Source organism: Canis lupus, chromosome 5, assembly GCF_048164855.1.
Source record: "Canis lupus baileyi chromosome 5, mCanLup2.hap1, whole genome shotgun sequence".
Lineage (NCBI taxonomy): Eukaryota > Metazoa > Chordata > Mammalia > Carnivora > Canidae > Canis > Canis lupus.
Window position 1 is genome coordinate 70,608,501 of NC_132842.1, and position 21,522 is coordinate 70,630,022.

Sequence of the window (21,522 nt, forward strand, 5' to 3'; positions counted from 1 at the left end):
GCTGTCAGCAAGGCCAGGTTGGCTGACTCACCAGTGAGCCTCAGCCCATACTTTGAGAACCACTACCACATATATGAAGGAAGAGGCAACTGTTTGAAATCCTTGAACCAAGGCTTTCTTTGTGTGTGTGTGTGTGTGTGTGTGTGTGTACTTGACTAATTTTTTTTTTTTAAATTTAAATTCAATTTGCCAAGAACCAAGGCTTTCTTGAATGGCCTTCACTAAATGTTTCTGTCTTGAGATCTCTGTCTTTCTCTGATTAGGTTACAATGGAATGGATTAGGTTTCTTCTGATTAGACCAAAGTACCCTTCTCAAATCCACCCTAATCTTTATCCTAGGCCAGCTTGATTAGACTTGGTGTTTGAAAACTTTCAGAGATTGGTTAAATTACCTATTATATATGGTTTTAATCTGATGAGTTTTGGAGAGTCCTGAGTTTTGGGGATGATTGCAGCATCCTGCTGACCAGACAACACTCAGCAAATAGCCCTAGGTAACTTGTTTGGATAAATGCTAATCTGGTTTCTTAACCTCCTGGAGTCTCAATTTTCTCATTTTAAAAATGGGAATTTTTTTTTTAAAGATTTTATTTATTCATGAGAGACACACAGAGAGAGGCGGAGACATAGGCAGAGGGAGAAGCAGGCTCCCTGTGGTAAGCCTGATGCGGGACTCCATCCCAAGACCCTGGACCACGACCCAAGCCAAAGGCAGAAGCCCAACCAGTGAGCCACCCAGGCATCCCTAAAATGGGAATAATTATGTTGTCCATGTCATAGGTATTTGGGGAGGTTTAAATGAAATAATGAATAAAAAGTCTTAGCACAGTACATGGCACACAGGTAAGCATTATCTCATGAGTTTGTTGGGAGGTAATGCTCTACTAGGGCTGTTTTGGGGCTGGACAGGGGCCTCAGGTCCTCTGAGGGCGATTAAGGGAAACCAGGGATGGGTAGCTAGTGTTCTGTTGAGATTGCAACATTTGACTGAGCAGGGGCTAGGTGTGGCATGGTACCACATGGCAGTGGCTACACTGATACTAGAATCTTTACACCTGAGTAATTAAAGCTAAAGCTTAAAACTAAGGAATTAATCCTGGATCTTAGAATGAAATCATGGAGCGTAGAGCCTGGTAAGATTCTGGAAACTTTGTAGTTTTGTCATGTCTACTATGTTTCCTCCTTTAACATACTTTTCTATTATAGCTACTCAGCACACAGGTGTCTTGGCCTCATAGGACTAAATGCTTTATCTGCTTTATTTCATTTAGTGCTGTTATATTAACCTCATGTTTCATGGGAGAAAATGGAGACTGAGAGAGATTAAGTAATTTCTTGTCTGGCTTAAGAGCTGGATCTCTGAACACAACATATTCCTTTTAGGGTTGTTGAATTTGAGAGTTGACACCACAAATGGCTGTTGAATTCATTCATTTAACAAATATTTAGTGAGCAATGACCATATGCCCTGCACTATGTTGGTCCCTGGGGATTCAGAAATGAATACAAGGCTACAACTGCAATAAAACAGCTACAATAAAACAGCTACAATAAAACAGAGTGTTGATTCTGTGTCAGGCACTTTGTATATGTTAGTTCATTAAACTGTTGTAACCACCCTGTGAGAAGAGTATTGACAATCTTATTTTGTTGATGAGAGGGCTGAGACTCAGGGACTTGCCCAAGACCACACAGCCAGGAAGTGTCATAGCTCAGGACCTCTAACTTTAAAGTCTTGCCTTCTTTTTCAGAAACGAAAATCTCACTTTTTTTACTTTTAAAATAAAAATAACGTTCTTTAAAAAAAATAAAAGTAATATATACTCAAATAATATGAGTGCTGATTTTCTCACAAAACTTGCCACATCAGGGTGTTAATAATGATTTTAATTTTTGCCAGTGTATTAATAGATGCAAACACTACAAAGTTGTGTGTATTATTTTCCCTTTTTTTTTTTTAAATTTTTTTTTCATTTATTTATGATAGTCACACAGAGAGAGAGAGAGAGGCAGAGACATAGGCAGAGGGAGAAGCAGGCTCCATGCACCGGGAGCCTGATGTGGGAATCGATCCCGGGTCTCCAGGATCGTGCCCTGGGCCAAAGGCAGGCGCTAAACCGCTGCGCCACCCAGGGATCCCTATTTTCCCATTTTTTTACAGCTTCATTGAGTTATGTTTCATATACCATAAACTTCGCCCATTGAAAGTACATAGTTCAGTGGTTTTTAGTACACAGTATTCTCAGAATTGCGCAACCATCATTATAATCTAACTTTAAAACTTGAACACCCAGGAAAGAAACTGGTACCTATTAGCTATCTCTCCCCATGGGAATACACCCATACCCCTCAGCCCCAGGCTAGTTATCTTTATGTGTTTATAGGCTAGTGATTTTATGTGTTTATTTTGGATTACTTTTTTAAAAAAAATTGATCATGAAGATCAACCCTCTGTCTACCATGCATATTGCAACATTTTATTTTATTTTTGCAACATTTTAAAACTTACTTTCTCTGTTGTATTTGTTGGTGACAGCTCTTCCTGATAGATGTTTAAATATCTTTCAATTTTAAAAATAATTGATTTTCATTCATTATAAACATTTTTCCCTCCTCCAATTATTATAAAGATATCCCCATATCCCCCATTCCCCATATCTGGTCTTTTGTAGTATTGTGGTTTGCCTAAGTTTTCAACCCATCTTGGGCTTAGTTTGAGATGGAATAACAGTATCTTGCCAAATACTACTGATTTGAAAAGTCACTTGCATCAAATGGCCAAATTTCTTTCTTTCTTTTTTTTTTTTTAGAAATGTAATACTATTTATTTTTTAAAATAATTTATTTATTTATTCATTTATTCATGAGAGACACACAGAGAGAGGTAGAGACACAGGCAGAGCAGGTTGCATGCAGGGAGCTCAACATGGGACTCGATCCGGGTCTCCAGGATCACGCCCTGGGCCGAAGGCCGATGCCCAAACGCTGAGCCACCCAGGCATCCCCCAAATGGCCAAATTTCTATTCCTCTTTTTTTTTTAAATATTTTATTTATTTATGATAGACATAGAGAGAGAGAGAGGCAGAGACACAGGCAGAGGGAGAAGCAGGCTCCATGCACCGGGAGCCCGATGCGGGACTCGATCCTGGGCCTCCAGGATCACGCCCTGGGCTGACGGCAGCGCTAAACGGCTGAGCCACCCAGGGATCCCCTCCTTAACAACTTTGAACAAGGGGCCCCGCACTTTCATGTTGCTCGGGCCCCTGTAAAATGATGCATTGGTCCCGTTTGCAGGTCCCAGACACTGTATTTAGCACTGGGCATCTTCATTAAAAAAATTATTATTATTATTATTAATTTTTTAGCACTGGGCATCTTTAAACGGAATAAATAAGCCACATCATTCCGCTTAATCCCCACGGAAGTCCCGCTGAGCAGCCCTTCCCATTTTCCTCTTCGTTCTGCAAACGGGGCGACGAGGGCAGGGAGATTCAATAGGCCCCGGAGCCAGAAAGTTGCAGCAGAGGGGCCAGGAGCCAGCACCTGTGTCGCCGGGGCGGCGAGTGAGCGAGCGCGTCTCCCCGCAGGCCGGCCTGGTGCAGCGCCGCGGGGAGGCGGGGAGGCGGGGAGCGCGCGGGGGCGGGCGGGGCGCCCCGGGTCCCCCCGCCCCTCCCCCCTCCCCCCCGGAGCCCGGCTCCCCGCCGCGCGTGGCCCGGCGCCCAGAGAGCCCCGCGGGCGCGCCCGGGCCGGCGCGGAGCCCGCCTCCTGCCCGCGACGGCGCGCGCGCTCGCCTGGCGGGCGGGCACTCGCGCGCGCAGCGGTTGTGTTGCCTGCGAGTTTCCCAAGTTCACACAGGCCCCGGGTTGGCATGGCAACCAGGCAACCTGTTCCAGAGCCGCCTGCCTGCTCCGCACATGCCGCTGCCACCGCCGGAGCCGGGGCCAGCGCCTATCCCAGGATGCACCGCGCCAGCCCCGTCCCCAGTGGGCCGCCATGTTGTCGGAGTGAAAGGTAAGGGGGAGCGAGAGCGCCGGAGAGAGAAGATCGGGGGGCTGAAATCCATCTTCATCCTACCGCTCCGCCCGTGAGTATCCGCAACCTGCCGGCCCCAAACGCTGCTCCGGACCCCCAGCGAGCAGATTGTCCCTTTGTATTGGTGTTTGAGGGCGATTGTGGCGGTGAGAAGGGCTCCGGAAAAGCCGCCCGGGGCCCTGGCTGAGGCTCCTCACTCGCTGTTCCTCGTACATGTTTTGGAGTCAGCAGCAAGGCCCCTATTGTTATCAAAGGAGGGAGGGGGCGGGGAGCAGGGTCGAAGCGAGGAAAATGCCGGGGCCTTAGGCCCGGGCCCGGGGCACAGACGCGCCTGTACCTTTCTGCTCAGCCCCGTTTGGAGCCCACGAAGATCGAGGTTGCCGTTCGGGTTGCTTTTTTTTTTCTTTCTTTCTTTCTTTTTTTTTTTTTTTTGGATGGGTTCGCGAAGCCGCGAGTCTCCCGTGTGGCCATCAAGTGTAATTCTGGGCCACCCCGGCTCCCTGGACCCCGGGGGCTTCCGCGGCGGCGCCGGAGCGGGAGGAACAATGCCTCGCTTCGCGGAGCAGCCCTGGCCCTCGGTCTAGGACGAGACCCGCCGTGGGGGGGAACTTTGCGAGCCTCGGACGTGGAGAAGTGGCCTTCAGGAAGTTTCAGGCCGCTTGGCTGCCTCCCGGGCGCTTGTGGCCTTTTGTTTTCGGGGGGCGCTCCCTCCCTGAGGCTCCCCGTGCGGGCTCGCCCTCGGGGTCGCGGGAGAAGAGGGACGCGAGTATGGGAGAGTTGGAGCCCTCGACTCGGCGGTCGTGGTAAACAGGCGTCGGGCGTGATGCTTGTCAGTACCACTCCCACGTCAAGTGAGGAAGAGGCTCCGGTAACTTTTTGCACCCCCTCCCTGGGGGCCCCCACCCCCACGGGCGCGTTTACACACACACACACCGGCATCGGGGAAGGTTTCCTCCTCCCCCCCACCCCCCAACTTGAAGAATTGTTGCTCTTCATTGTCTCATTGGGAAAACACTCTTCCTAGTTGTCGATAACCCAATCCATTCGCGTCCTCCTCTTCCTTGGGACTGAGAATGAGAGTTTATGGAAGGGTTTTTGTTTTGTTTTGTTTTGTTTTGTTTTGGGGTGGGGGGAGGAGGTTCTGTTTTAAAACTCCGTGACTTCTGAAACAATGGGCTCGTGGCTTCAGTGTTTTTTTTTTTGTTGTTTGCTTGTTTGTTTTTTGAAAAAACACCACGCAAACTCACCCAAACAAGCCAAGATAATGTGGCTCCCCAAAGCACTTTTTTTTTTTTTTTCTTTTTTGGGTAAACAAACGTTTGGACTCCTTGCTAATTTTAACTTTGTAGAAACGCTCTTTTGGGGCTGTTGATTGTTTATCCGGGTCTTTGGGAAATACCCAGTGGATTTTGAACTTTGAATTAGTATTTCGCCTTAGCCGTAATTGAATTCATTCCGTCCAAGGCCGCAGCTTTTTGAAGTTGGGTTTGAAGTTTAGTTTGGGTTTGAGATGAACTGCTTTAAAGTCCATTTATGACCAGAGAACTTTTTTTTTTCCCCCCGAGTGGCAAAAAAATAAACACCTTTTAAACTAAGCGTTTTAGTTGAAGAGAAAAAAAGAGTGGTGGGGAAATTAAATGTGTTCCTTTGCTTGGAATAAAATCTATTAGTGATATTACAAGAAAAAAAAAAACTTTGATGTGAACAGTTTGAAAACTTTGTAAGAGTAACTAGAATCAGCCCTTGAGTTCTAGTTGCTTAAAGTATTTTTTATTATGTGCTATTTGTAAAAAAAAAGAATCACATTTCAGATGCTGCACATAACTTTTTAGTGTGCTTTGAGAGTTCTATAAAATGCATCAACAATTTAAATGTTTTCTGATATTTAAGTGACTGACTTCTTAATTTTTGTGCTGTAGTTGCCAAGATATTACACAACTACCCAAGACACATGTTAATTGCTTAGGTATTTGCTCACTTTCAAACTGTCCTTTCTGCCAGGTTTTCTCTTGTTTGAGAAACTGCCTTGCCTCATTAGGTAAAGCAGGAAGTCTTAGGGCATACAGATAGCTTTACAAAAGCCAATTGTTTTGTTTGAAGTTTTTTATGGAACTCCTCCCCCCTCCCCAACCTCTTGTTAGAAAGTAGTAGTGTTCTGCGCGTTTCAGAGGTAAACTTTTTTTCGTATGGAAGATCTTTGTTAGATAAGTATTGTGGCAAGTCTTTTATTTCAGTAAAAATTGCATTTGCTATTTTAGGAATCCTCTTAAGGGGTTGGAGCTTCATTGCCTTAACTGGTGTAACTGAATTCCTGGGGTCTCAGCATGGTGACTTTAAAGTTACCAAAAAGTTGTCATATCATTTGATTTTGATTAAAAGAACTTGTGAGTCCTAGAGAAAGGATTTCTTCTGTTTTCTGGATGGGGAAACAGGCTCAGAGAGGTTGCTAGGTTAGAGGTAAAACTTAGGTTTTGGGACTCCTCACTTTGTAACAGACTGTTACATTGATACTCCCTTGTGGAAGAAAATGGGACTGGCTACTGTTGATAAAAGGGCAATGACTTTGTATGGTGATGGATGGTAACTAGATTTATTGTGATCATTTATTTTTTTTTTTTTTATTGTGATCATTTAAAGTGTATACAAATATCCATTTATTATGTTGTGCACAGGAAAACTAATATAATGTTATGGTATACTTGCATAAAAAAAGGGCAATTAATTCTTTTGAAAATCAAATGAGAGGGTGTTAGGCCGGTTGGCGCTTTGCAAAGAACTGTGGTAAATACTGTTATGACTTTCTGGTTTTGGTACTTAAGCTTGAACATGATTGTATTCATAAAAGCAGAAACTGTAGTCTAGAAAGCTAGACTACCCACTACTCTAGTAAGATTCCGATGGATTGGAATTGTTAACTGAAACTAGGCATTTCCAAATTAGGCTTTGAATAAATTACAGATTCCATGGTGTCTTTTTCTGGCTTCAAAACATGGATTGTGAGAAGCAAATGCTTCTTTACCAGGAGGTTTAATTCTATAAAGAAATAATAGATTTCTCATAAATCTTGTGAATCTGTTTTTGAAATGTTTCAGTAGGCCTTGGTAGAGAAGGCATTTGTAGTAGTGGACTATTAAACTGATAGCCTTGAAATTAGACTCCAGTGACTATTGACAGGTATTGTCTAACAGATAACTGATTAATTTCTTTGTAGCAATTTTTAAAGCACCCACAGTCTGACAAATGTTCTATCTTATGTACAAATGTAGTTTTTGATTTTAAGAAATTTAAATAGTCATGTTTCATAGTAACATTTTGGAGATTCTTTGTTCCAAAGAATAAGAGAGAAATATTATCTGTGTTGATTTACTGGGGAGTAGCAAGGGGTTGATAGAACTAAGCTTGGGTGCAAAAGATTGGTTATTTTTTAAACTTTTTATTTCTAAGTAATCCTCACACCCATTGTGGGGCTCCAGCCCTCAATCCCAAGATCCCAAGATCAAGAGTTACAAGCTCCATAGACTGAGCCAGTCAGGCGCTCCTGAAACAGATTTAGGTTTTGCAACTCACTAGCTGGATGGCTGTGGGCACATCATATAACCTTAGTGTTTTTTTTTTTTTTTTTTTTTTAAGATTTAAAAAAAAAATTATTCATGAGAAACACACAGAGAGAGAGAGAGAGAGACAGAGAGGCAGAGACACAGGCAGAGGGAGAACCAGGCTCCATGCAAGGAGCCTGATGTGGGACTTGATCCCGGGACTCCAGGATCACGCCCTGGGTGGAGGGAAGGTGCTAAACCGCTGAGCCACCCAGGGATCCCAACCTTAGTGTTTTCATTTGTAAAGTAAGTCTGATAAAATTGTCCTGCAGTATATTTGCCACACAATTGTTATTATTGAGGTATCTTTTTTAATAGTGAGATTTCTACATTAGTAAAATGAGTTTGATTTGATTTCATCCTGTTTATAGTAGAATAATGATTTGATTACAATTGTAAATTATTGGTAAAAATTTTGACCCACCTCCGCTCCCCCATCAACAGCATCCAGAAGGGTTCAGGCTAAGAACATTCTGTTGCTGTTCTTGGTTGGGGTGGGGTGGGGCCGCCTTTACTGTTTCTTCAAGGAGCATCCTATGAATATGTTGGACATTTTAAAGGATCTTTTCAAGTTTTAGATAGTCTGAGTCATTGCTAATTATATATGGGGTTTGGATTTTTGTTTGGTTTATTGGCTTATGTCTGTTCCACTTGAAAAGTGATATTTTATAGAACTTTTGTTCATTTAAGAAGTATCTGCCAAAAAAAAAAAAAAAGTATCTGCCAAAACTGGCTTAAAGTATAAAAAAGTCCAGTAGAAGAGCCACTGATTAAAGTCCAATTCTGTATCTATTGTTAGGTTTGGTAGCAATAAGCTTTCCTGAAGCTACTGTATTGAATTCTGATCTCAGTGTCTTTCATACTGTCTGCCACGAACCAGCTATACTTATTTCCACACCTGCTCATATTCAGCAACTTTAAAATAGAGGTTTCAGTTTGGAAAGTCACGTATATATTATAAAACATTTAGCTGCTTCGTAGAAAATGGTTGTAGATGTGGTATTGCAAAGGACATGGGACTCATTTTTGTCTTGGTATATAGCAAGTTATGTTTTAAAAAATGGAAATTTTAAACATTTGTAACTTCTTTGTCCTTAGGTGTTGGTGGAATGAGCGTTGCATGTGTCTTGAAGAGAAAAGCAGTGCTTTGGCAGGACTCTTTCAGCCCCCACCTGAAACATCACCCTCAAGAACCAGCTAATCCCAACATGCCTGTTGTTTTGACATCTGGAACAGGGTCGCAAGCGCAGCCACAACCAGCTGCAAATCAGGCTCTTGCAGCTGGGACACACTCCAGCCCTGTCCCAGGATCCATAGGAGTTGCAGGACGATCCCAAGACGACGCTATGGTGGACTACTTCTTTCAGAGGCAGCATGGTGAGCAGCTTGGGGGAGGAGGCAGTGGTGGAGGCGGCTATAATAATAGCAAACATCGATGGCCTACTGGGGATAACATTCATGCAGAACATCAGGTAAAAAAAAAGTTCACTATTTCAGCTTTGAAACTGTTTTATAATCTCTGTTCACTTAGGATATCTGCTTCCAGTGAATGTCTTTAAAAGCTTAAATTGCTAATTTCATTTGGTCCAAATTTAAGAGTCATTTGTTTTAAAGGATGAATGTTGTAATATTGTTACTGGGTCATTTATCATTCTGGTGCTAAATAGTAAACAATTCATTTAAGACAAGATTGTTTTGATGTGCATGTGTTATGTTTTCGCACATACTTTTTTTTTTGTTTAAAGACTTTATTCATGAGAGAGAGAGAGAGAGAGAGAGAGAGAGGCAGAGGCAGAGGCATAGGCATAGGCATAGGCTGAGGGAGAAGCAGGCTCCCTGCAAGGAGCCTGATGTAGGACTCCATCCTGGATCCTGGGATCACGCCCTGGGCGCAGCCCAGATCACAACCGTGGAGCCACCCAGGCGTCCCTGCATATACTTTTTAAACCAAGAATACATTTTTTCCTTTTACATATATTCTTTTAAGAACTGTTTGAGCTGTTTATAGTTTGCATCCATATTTTCAGAGCCTTTCCTGTTGGGTGTGGGCGACTTTTGTTTTTAAGATGTTATAGTTAAAAGTAGTAGGAAGTTGATAACAAATTAGCTGCTCATGTGAAGTTTATTTGAAATGGAACTGGTATATTTGATGTTTTGTGTCAGAGAGGTGCGGTTGTGGCTTTTAGGTTTCAACCATCTTTGTCCTCTTGTTCTAAGCACTTGTTTCATTTGGTTAGTTTTAACATGCTTACTTTACTAATCCCACACCATAGCTGGAATCACAAATATATTTTACTGAGAAGAGAGTGTTGTCTGAACTGTGTTTCCTAGCTTCCTGATAGTGATAAAAGGACTGGAATATTTTAATCAGGCTATTCTTTGAAATAGGGTATAGGTTGAATTTGCAGAGGGCTGATTTTATATTGTCAATGAGTACTGACTAGCAAAAAGAACGGACATCTTTCACTAAGTCTCTGGTGCTTCTGTTCTGCTTCAGAAATAAATCAGGTACGAGCACACTTTGCAAACCTGAATTCTCCGTTGTGCTTTTTCTGACCCTTCCAAAAAAGGCAGTGTGTGTGTGCGCCGTGGTTCTTTATTATAGTAGAGATAAAGAGATGGAATTTATCTTTTATGTTCATGAGATTTATTGAGCACATTGGTTATATGTCTTTGGTTTATTGGAATAATCCTCAGTATCAGTGCTGCTTCATAAGCATTTACTATGTGTAGGTATGTGATTGGGCACTAAGAAGTTAAGACATACAGGGGGCTTTTATTATTTTTTAATTAATTTATTTTAGAGAGCGAGAGAGTGAGCTGGGGTGGGGAGTAGAGGCTGATCTGGGTGGCTTGATCTCAGGATCCCAAGATCATGACCTGAGCCAAACCAAGAGTTACACCCAACCAACTGCACCAAACAGGTACTCCTAAGGGATACCTGCACTTAGGGCACTTTTAATCTTTGTTGTTGTTGTTGTTTGTTTAAAGATGTTTGTTTATTATAGCACAAGCAGGGGGAGGGGCAGAGGGAGAGGGAAATAAAGAATCTCAAGCAGACTCCCTGCTGAGCACAGAGCTGGACATAGGCCTTGATCTGAACCCTGAGATCATGACCTGAGCTGAAATCTGGAATCTGGTTAACTGACAGAGCCACCACCTGGGTGCTCTAGGGCGCTTTTTATCTTTAAGGCATTATATTTCTTTGCTATTTGCCTGGAGTCTTGGGGATAGGAATCAGATTTTATTCACCTCAATATCCCATTCCCTACAATTTGGCGTATAATAGAACTTCAGAGGAAATCTGTTGAATGCATGGCTGCTTAATCATTTGGCTTTAAAATAAAATTGGAGAAAAAGGACATTGTCAAAAAAAGAAGGGCCTTGAATGCCAAGGCTAAAATTTATTCAGTAAGCCGCAGGATCTTTGAATGTATATGTATGGAATGGCTTTTATCCATTGGTGTTTGGGAAGATTGAGTTGGCAGTGAGAGATTGGAGTGGGTGGTAAGGGTTGGTGTGAGCAATGGAAAAGAAGTTATGGGATTAAGAAATACAGAGTTTAATGGTTGAATTAGAAATCTTAGGTCCCTGGGATAAAGAATAGAGGAAAGGGAATAGAGAGGGGTATCTGGTTTGGGGACAAGATAATTAAATTTGGTAGTATGTATGTTGAGTTTGAGATGTAGGCAGCTGTGCAGGTAGAGGGCAAAGTAGGAGGTGTTTGGTTTGGATGATATCTGTGTAGGGGCAAAAGTGGAATCTTTGCCTTATTTGGGTAAACATTGTTTAGAAGTTATAAACATTGGTTTGAAAAATCTCTATCATAGATCTTGTGTTGGCTTGCCTAATGATAGGCTGTTAGGTAAAGCTTAAAGGAGAATCAGGGTGCTTGCCTGTCCTGTGTGAGGTGGGAAGATCAAATTCTGGGTCAGTTTTTGGCAGCACTCTAAGATCTAAAATCTGGTTGTGCTGTGTAAGTCAACAAGTGTTTATAGAAGGCTTATTAGTCTGGGCTGTGTCTTATGCTGAGCCTTATCATAAGGAACCACATCTGACTTGTTGAGCAGTTTTATCTGGGTCAGTTAGCAAACTGAAATTACTGTTAAATGGCAAAACCTGTTCCATACCCAGGGGGCCTAAACCAGTGAACCAACTGGGAATTGGCACTCATCACAACACAGTTCTGTTGGACCAGACACATGATATAATGAACAGTGTTAGAGAAACTTAGGGTAGTTGCTGTTTGCAGATGTGAGCCAAAAACAGATTACCTCTACTACAGTCATTATAATGTATTATAATTTACTGGTTTTGGTGTTTATCTGTTCCAGGGCAGAAACTTGTGTTTTTAAAGACTGTCAGGTGATGGCTGTAATTTTTGTGTTGATTGTTTGAGGGAGGATCATAAGTTCTTCAGATTGGTACTCGGATAAAGCAGTAGATCTTAGAGCTTAGCTGTCCTGCAGAGAAACACAAGGGCAAACAGGTGAGGCAGTGGTGAGTGTAGTAGAATTGAAGAGTGGAGGGGCTTATCTTTAGGTGGAGAATCACTGCCCTCCTCAGTCACTGTTATTGATTGGAGGAGTAAAAAAAAAAAATTTGTCAGGTGGGAACCCCACTGATGGGGATAGAAACATTTATATTTCAGACACCGGACTGTATTTCCTGTCTTTAAGTCTCAGAAAAGTGCCACGGGGGAGGTAGTATCCTTTTTGAGAGATGAGAAACTGAAGCTTAGTTACCAGATAGAATCTGGTTTTGAAATCAGGTCTTTGTGATTCCAGTTCCCATGCTCTCTTAAGTTTCTGCCTCTCCCCCCAATGGTTCCTGCTTTAAAAACTAAACCAAAGCAAACAAAATGATTGCAACAAAGTAGCACATTCTGAGGTCAGAGAATTAGTTGCCATAATTTTTGCTTGAATTTTAGAGATGATAAACTTGATAATGAGAGGAATATAAATAATGTTGACTTTTCTTCTAGAATTACAAGTGCCTTTTTTCCACAGAAACAGTAATGCTAAAAGTCCATTTTTTTTTCTGATTTGTTTTTATTACATGTGTATTCTAAGTAGTAATTGTGGGAAACTTATCTATATCAAGACAGAATGACTCAATATATAGTGATCTATTTGCCAGCACAATCTGCCATAACCCCTGGGCTATTATTCCTGTTTGGTGGACCTATTTCATTACCTTTTTTTTTTTTTTTTTTTTTAAAGGCCTTTTGGCATAATGGAACAAGATTTAAATCAAATTGACAGAATGGTTTTTAGCAGTGAACTGGTGAAGTAGAGTATCACAGGCTGTGATGCCAGCCACTACTATTGGAGGGAAGGAAACTATTTATTGTGCCAGGTACTTTATTTATTTATTTATTTTTTTAAAGATTTATTTATTTATTTATTCATGAGAGACACAGAGAGAGAGAGAGAGAGAGGCAGAGACACAGGCAGAGGGAGAAGCAGGCTCCATGCAGGGAGCCCGACGTGGGACTCGATCCCGAGGCTCCAGGGTCATACCCTGGGCTGAAGGCGGCGCTAAACCGCTGAGCCACCCGGGCTGCCCTGTGCCAGGTACTTTATAGGCATTCATTATTGTTTGTGAACAGTTTTTTACACTTAAAAAACTTTTTTTTTAACCCTTTGAAGTTAGGATTTTCCTTTTTTTTTTTTTTTTTTAAAGATTTTATTTATTCATGAGAGACATAGAGAGGGGCAGAGACACAGGCAGAGGGAGAAGCAGGCTCTATGCAGGGAGCCCAATGTGGGACTCGATCCCAGGTCTCCAGGATCACATCCTGGACCAAAGGCAGGCGCTAAACCCCTGAGCCACCCAGGCATCCCAGTTAGGATTTTCCTGCGTGATGTAGTATCTGGGTTTTCTCCTCTTTTAATAGTGAGCTCTTTAAGCTGTGCCTAAATATATGTATGTGACTTTTAAAAAATATTTTCTATATTTGAAATGTAAACTTTAACATAATCAGCGTGAGGCTCTCTAAAGGTTTAAACAACAGCTTGAGAACATGTCTTGTAATATGCACTGCTTAAAAAATCTTGCAAACTATTTTAAATAATTTAAAATTTATTGAAAACAAAAAATTTAAGTTTAAAAATTAAACTGTTTAAATATTTGAATAAATGTTTAAAACTAGATGAAACTTAAAGACGATAAAATAATTTTGAGGTGAGGAAGGTGTTCAAATTTGTGTTTTATTAAGATTTTTAAAAATTTTATTTTATTTATTTATGATAGTCACAGAGAGAGAGAGAGAGGAGAGACATAGGCAGAGGGAGAAGCAGGCTACATGCACCGGGAGCCCGATGTGGGATTCGATCCCGGGTCTTCAGGATCGCGCCCTGGGCCAAAGGCAGGCGCCAAACCGCTGCGCCACCCAGGGATCCCAAGATTTTATTTATTAGAGAGAGAGAAAGAGGGCAAGCCCTTGAAAAAACATGAGCAGGAGGAGGGGCAGAGGAAGAGGGAGAAGTAGAGCCCCTGCTGAGTAGGGAGCTCTAAGCTGGGCTCCATGCAGGACCCCCCTCCCCTCAGGCACTTAACTGACTGAACCATGTACAAACTCTTTTTGATTGGGCTCTTTCTGTATTGGTCTTTTTTTCTACCTTAAGAATATAAATATATTGTCACTTCTTTTAAGACTTAAAATTATTGTATTTGGCATAGTTAGAAACTTCAGAGCCCCATTTTTGAGCCAAATTGAAGTCTTTGGAGGGGAATGAGGGAAGTCTCATGGACTTTGTTTTTTTGGCTTGTAAAACTTACAGTAAACAAGACAATGTATGTCGGTCAGGATGTTATAAAATACTAGAAAACACATCTTCCTAAGTAAATAATATTATTTAAAAATCTTGCCTACAAAAAATTTGTGTATTTATTTCAACAGTAATTTTTATAACCTGAGCACTTTTATTTTCAATAGTATTGAAAGTTTCATCATGCAAAGCCAAGGTCAAGTCTTTGACTTGTGATTGTTTTATTCTCTTATTGTGAAATCTGTTTTCTCTGTAAACTGCTGTGAGATAAAGTGGGTGATGAAATAGGGGAAGATTTTTAGGGTCGACCAGTTGAACTGTGTGGCCTCTGTACTGGATTTTAAGGGGCAGAGGTAGGTAGCTCTACTTGAGTGAAAGGAAATTTTAGAGGACAACTAAACAGATCTTTACTTTTGCTAGTAGAGTGTTGGCACTAGGATAGATCAGTATCCTCCATAGGGTTGACAGCTGGTGGAAGATAATTCTAGATAGCCAGGCAGAAGTCAGTGGATTAACCTTCTTTTTGACTTTGTTTGTACCTCCATTTTCTTTCACTTTGTCGTGTCACCTTCTAGTGGTATCTTGATTTCCACCCTTGGTATGGGTGTCCTTAACTCTTCAATGGCTGGGAGTTAATCCTTATATTTTTAATTAATAAATACTCCGTTAAACTAGGAGGGAGCTCAAGTATTTCCCATACTGAAAATCTTGTCATTCCCTGGAGATCCTTCTCTTCCTCTCCTCTCCTCTCCTCTCCTCTCCTCTCCTCTCCTCTCCTCTCCTCTCCTCTCCTCTCCTCTCCTCTCCTCTCCTCTCCTCTCCTCTCCCCCCTCCTCTCCCCTCCCCCTCCCCCTCCCCCTTCCCCTCCCCTCCCCACCCCTCCCCCTCCCTCTCCCCTTTTATTTATTTATTTATGAGAGAGACAGGCAAGGGCATAGGTAGTGGGAGAAGCAGGCTTCCTGTGGGGAGCCTGATGCGGGACTTGTTCCCAGGAGGACTCATTCCCAGGACTGTGGGATCACGACCTGAGCCAAAGGATCAGAGGGTCAACCACTGAGCAACCCAGGTGCCCCTGGAGATCCTTTTCTGTTGTTCCTGCTGAATGATCATTTTAGACTATGGGCTTCTTACTTTTCTGGGTAGATTGCTTAGATGTTTCAGCATTTGGGTCTTGCCATTTGGTTAACATCATACTTTAAAGCTGAGTAGTCCATGCTTTCATATTTTGTTTTACATCTGTACTCCTTGAGCCTTTTTCATTGTATTTGGAGTTCACAAGGACTTAATGTTATGTACTTGATCAAAAGGATCGTCAGTAGGTTTTCTTTAACTGTAACTTTTAGAACTATTTTCCATTTTTTTTTCTATTTTCCATTTTTAAGAATTAGTTCTGGTGAAAAAAATAGCCATCAGTTGCTTTTCTCTGATATTGTGTGTGGTACTTGATTGTCCTCCTTAGATGGCAACTTGCAGAGATATATCTTTGTTTCAGAAGGTGTTTGTTGTGAAATTAGGAAAAATAGGATAGGTGGTAATGAGATGTAACAATGGGAAAATAAGGGTATGTCAGGGAAATGAAGGAAGTTAATTTAGAATTTATAAATATTTGCCAGAGGAGTGGGTTATAGAATTTGCTCTGGGGTGGTACCTGTGGCCAAAGAAAAGAGGGAAATGTGATGAATTATGACATAGAATCTTTTTTTTAAAAATTATTATGAGATTCTCAGTAAGAAAAATAGCAGTTATTTAGGAAGAGGTATGTTTTAGATTTCAGTTATGGATGTGTTTGAAGTGCTTTTTGAGTAAAGTAATATGATACTGTTTCTTAGCACACTTCTCTGTACTTGCAGAAGAGACCTCTATTGTGTATGTGTCTGTTTTCTCTCAGGCAACAGCATTTGCTGAACACTTTGTACAGGCTGAGCCTGATTACAGAATTATGCTTCTGTGTATTGTGGAAAAGATAATTAAAAAAAAGTTCTAGCACTGGCTTAGAATTTATCCACTCTTGGATAATGACATAACTTTCATAGAGAAACATAGGACTGACCACACACTGCCAAGAAGAGTAGTTAGTGCTGAAGATAGGGTGTAATAGTTTTTGTGTTTTTGTTGTTGGTTGAAGGATTTGTGGCCCTCTTCCTCTCTTTTTTATACTCAGTTTCTTCATTTTCTGGATATAATAAGGAGATGTAATGAGAGAGTGGCTTCTACTCAGTGGACTGCTCTGGTAGTTTGTGCCTTGCCTGTGACTATAGTGAGGAGTGATGGGTTGTGGAGTTTAATATTTGGAAACTTGACTAAAGAACTTGGGCCTGACGGGTGTACATTGGTGATAGAACCTGCAGTTGAAGAGTAATTGGACCTTTTTCAGAGGAATGCTCTTGTGTGTTTTTTTCATGTAATATTGTTGGAGAACTGTTGATTTTAAAGTGCCTTATTAATGGTTTCAGAAGATTTAGCAGATATGGATAGGTCTATTGCCTTTAGTAAGTGCTCTTTTATGGTTAAAGTACCCTTAGTGTTTTTATGAACCTCCTCAGGAAAATTCTTGGGTTTGTACAAATCGAGGGCCCTGAAGATTTTTTTTAACTGCTTTAATGATATATAATTGATCTATTTAAAGTGTACAATTCAGTGGTTTTTAGTGTCCACAGAGTTGTCCAGCCATCACCACAGTTTTAGAATATTTTCATCACCCCGTCCAAATATACCCGGTAGCATTCACATTTTTTTTTTTTTTTTGCATTCACATTTTTTAAAAAGGTTTTTTTATTTATTTATTTTTGAGAGAGTGTATGTGAGAATGAGGAGAGGAGCAGAGGGAGAGGGAGAGAATCCCAAGCTGACTCCACACTCAGTGTGCTCTGACATGGGGATTGATCTCACAATCCTGAGATCTTGACCTGAGCCAAAATCAAGAGTTGGATGCTTAACAGACTGATGCACCCAGGCTCCCCAATAGCATTCACTTTCTAATCCTTGGCAACCACCTGTCAACTCTGTGGATTTGTCTATTCTGGACATTTCATAGAAATAGAGTCCTACAATATGTAGTATTTGTGATTAACTTCTTTCACTTAGCATCATGTTTTTTTTTTTTTTTTTTAAATACTTTATTTAGGGCAGCCCCGGTGGCGCAGCGGTTTGGCGCCGCCTGCAGCCTGGGGTGTGATCCTGGAGACCCGGGATCGAGTCCCACATCGGGCTCCCTGTGTGGAGCCTGCTTCTCCCTCTGCCTGTGTTTCTGCCTCTCTCTCTCTGTGTCTATGACTAAATAAATAAAATCTTAAAAAAAATATTTATTTATTCATGAGAGACACAGAAAGAGAGGCAGAGACACAGGCAGAGGGAGGAGAAGCAGGTTTCATGCAAGGAGCCTGATGGGGGACTTGATTCTGGGAATCCGGGATCAGGCCTGAGCCAAAGGCAGATGCTCAACCGCTCAACCACAGGCATCCCAAGCATCATGTTTTAAAGGTCCTTCCATGTTATAGCATGTATCAGTACCTCATTTTTTATTGTTATTAATAGTCCATTATATAGGTATATACCACATTTTGTTTATCCGTTTATCAATTGATGGACCTTTGGGTTGTTTATACTTTTGGTTCTTATGAACAATACTGCTATGTACATTCATGTACAAGTTTTTGTTTTTTTAAAGATTTTATTTATTCATTCAGTGAGCACGAATATAGGGGAGAGGCAGAGGGTGAGGTAGAAGCAGACTCCTTGCTGAGCAGGGAATCTGACACAGGGCTCCATCCCAGGACCCAGAGATTATGACCTAACCATCTGAGCCACCCAGGCGCCTAACGTGTACAAGTTTTTGTCTGGAGATATGCTTTCATCTCTTTTAGATACCTAAAGATTTTTAAAGGTTCAGAAGTCTCTAATGTAGAGATAGAAACATAAAGAAAATAACTTCACTAGTGGCAGTGCTTTGTATTTTTTATTTTATCTTTACTTTTTTAAAATAAGATTTTATTTATTCATGAGACAGAGGCAGAGACATAGGCAGAGGGAGAAGCAGGCTCCCTGTAGGGAGTCTGATACAGGTCTCCATCCCAGGACCCCAGGATCATGACCTAAGCCAAGGCAAATGCTCAACCACTGAGCCACCCAGGCATCCCTATTTTTTACTTGTGTTTAAGGTGGTTTTACCTTTTTAATGATTGATCGAAACCCAGGATCTGAAGCACAAATTCCAGATGTCTGGTGGCACTTTTCTGCAGGCTTAATTTTTTATTCTTTATGTAAGCTCTAAGCCTAACGTGGGGCTTGAATTGACAACCTTGAGATCAGGAGTCAAAGAGTTGCATGCTCTACCGACTGAGCCAACCAGACTCTGGGTATTTTTTATTTTTTTATTATTTTTTAAGATTTTATTTATTTATTCATGATAGAGAGAGAGAGAGAGAGGGGCAGAGACACAGGCAGAGGGAGAAGCAGGCTCCATACAGGGAGCCTGATGTGGGACTCGATCTTGGGACTCCAGGATCGCACCCTGGGCCAAAGGCAGGCAGGCGCCAAACCGCTGAGCCACCTAGGGATCCCCCATTTTTTAGTTCTTAAATTTTAGTTTTTTTAATTGAAGTACAGTTGACATATATTAGTTTCAGGTGTACAACAGAATGAGTTGACACATAGGTTATGAAATGATCACCACGATAAGTCTAGTTACCATTTGTTATCATACAAATTTATTACGCTATTACTGGCTGTATTTTTTTTTTTTTTAAGATTCTATTTATTTATGCATGAGAGACGGGGGTGGGGGGGGTGGGCAGAGAGAGGCAGAGACACAGGCAGAGGGAGAAGCAGGCTCCATGCAGGGAGCCCGATGTTGGGACTTGATCCCGGGACTCCAGGATCACACCCTGGGCCAAAGGCAGGCACTAAACCACTGAGCCACCCAGGGATCCCCCGTGGCTGTATTTTTTATATTGTAGTTTTTTATATATCCATGACTTAATTATATTATAATTGGACATTTGTACTTTATTCCTTTTGTCTTTTTGCTCATTCCCCTGAGGCCCCCCAACTACCATTTTGTTCTATTTGAATCTGCTTTGTTTTGTTTGTTCAGTTTGTTTTGTTTTTTAGATTCCATATGCAAGTGAAGACATGCTATATTTTTTTTTCTGTATGATTTCATTTAGCATACTATCCTATAGGATCATGTTGTCACACATGGAAAGATTTCATATTCTTTTGTGGCTGAGTAATATTCCAGAGTGTGTGTGTATGTGTGTGTGTATACCACATTTTTATTTGTTCATCTATCAGTGGACACTTAGACTGTTTCCATATCTTGGCTATTGTACATAATGCCATAGTGAACAATGGGGTGCATTATTTTTCTGAATTAGTGTTTTCATTTTATTTGGATAAATACCACAAATGGAATTGCTGGATTGTATAGTATTTCTAGTGTTTTTTTGTTTTTTTTTTTTTTAAGTTCATTTAAGATTACTTAAGTAATCTTTATGCCCAACACACGGCTTGAACTCATGACCCTGAGATCAAGAATTCCATGCTCTTCTTCCAACTGAGCCAGCCAGGCACTGCTGTAGTTTTGATTTTTTGAGGAACTTCCATACTGTTTTCCATAGTGGCTATACCAATTTACATTTCCAAGTGTGCACAAGGATTCCCTTTTCTCCACATCCTTGACAACACTTGTTATTCCATGTCTTTTTTTAAAATGGATTTTATTTATCTTTATCTTATGATTTTTAAAGATTTTATTTATTAGAGAGAGTGAGAAGAGAAAGAGAGCATAAGGAGGGGCGGGCAGGGGCAGAGGGAGAAGCAGGTAATCCACTGAGCAGGGAGCCTGATGTGGGGCTTGATCCCAGGACCCGGGGATCATGACCTGAGCTGAAAGCAGATGCTTAACTGACTCAGCCACCTAAGAACTTCTCTTTCTTGTCTTTCTGATACTGGTCATTCTGACAGGTGTGAGGGGGTATGTCGTTGTGGTTTTGATTTGCATTTGTGTGATGATTAGTTATGTTGAATATCTTTTCATGAGTCTTTTGGTCATCTGTCTTCTTTGGAAAATCTCTATCCAGGTCCTCTGTGCATTTTTAAATAGATTATTTGGTGTTTTGGTGTTGAGTTGTACATTATCTGCAGATATTTTGGGTATTAACCCCATATTAGATATATCATTTGCAAATATCTCCTTCCATTCGGTTGGTTGCCTTTCCATTTTGTTATGGTTTCCTTCACTGTGAAAAAGTTTTTTAGTTTGATGTAGTCGTATTTATTTATATGGTCCTTGCCTGAGAAGACAGATCCAAAAATATATTGCTGAGACTCATGTCCAAGAGTTTACTGCTTCTGTTTTCCTTTGGGAGTTTTATGGTGTCAGGTTTTACACTTCGGTTTTTAATCCATTTGAGTTTATTTTTCTGTATGGTGTAAGAAAGCATTCGAAGTTTCATGGTTTTGCATGTAGTTGTCCAATTTTTTTAACACAATTTATTAAAGAGAGAATTTTTCCCATTGTATATTCTTTTCTCTATTGTATATTCTTGCCTCCTTTGTTGTAGATTAATTGACCAGTTTCTGGGCTTTGTATTCTCCATTGATCTGTGTGTCTTTTATGTGCCAGTGCCATGCTGTTTTGATTATTATAGCTTTGTAGTATAGTTTGAAATCTGGGAGTATATCTCCAACTTTGTTTTCTTTCTCAAGATTGCTCGGGCAATTTGTTTTTTGTCTTTGTTTATTTGGTTCTATACAAACTTTAGGATTATTCTAGCTCTGAAAAATACTTTTTGATATTTTTGGGAATGCATTGACTCTATAGATGCTTTGGGTAGTATGGACATTTTTAACAGTATTAATTCTTCCATTTTGTGAGCATGGTGTATACCTTTTATTTGTGTCCTCGTCAATTTCTTTTATCATCTTACAAGTTTTCAGAGTACAGGTCTTTTACCTCCTTGGTTTTATTTATTTATGGATGTTTTATTCTTTTTGGTGCAATTATAAAACATTGTTATTTTTACATTTCTCATAGTTTTTTTCTTAAGATTTTTATTTATTCATAAGAGGCAGAGACCTAGGCAGAGGGAGAAGCAGATTCCGCAGGGAGCCTGATGT

The 21,522-nt window shown here is 40.9% G+C and overlaps 1 protein-coding gene across 37 annotated transcripts in view; it reads left to right on the forward strand.

Moving 5' to 3' along the window:
* The first annotated feature begins 3,775 nt into the window (after positions 1-3,775).
* PUM1 (pumilio RNA binding family member 1) overlaps positions 3,776-21,522 on the forward strand; it is a 134,151-nt gene continuing 116,404 nt past the window's right edge. For 9 of the 37 annotated variants that reach the window (XM_072827401.1, XM_072827403.1, XM_072827415.1 and 6 more), the window contains exons 1-2: positions 3,862-4,013; positions 8,729-9,102. In XM_072827401.1, coding sequence (XP_072683502.1) covers positions 3,917-4,013; positions 8,729-9,102 — 471 coding nt within the window. In that variant the 5' untranslated portion in view covers positions 3,862-3,916. Of the gene's footprint in view, positions 4,087-8,728; positions 9,103-21,522 lie in introns of those variants that run through there. The other 28 variants (XM_072827404.1, XM_072827405.1, XM_072827406.1 and 25 more) reach the window with 9 other exon arrangements.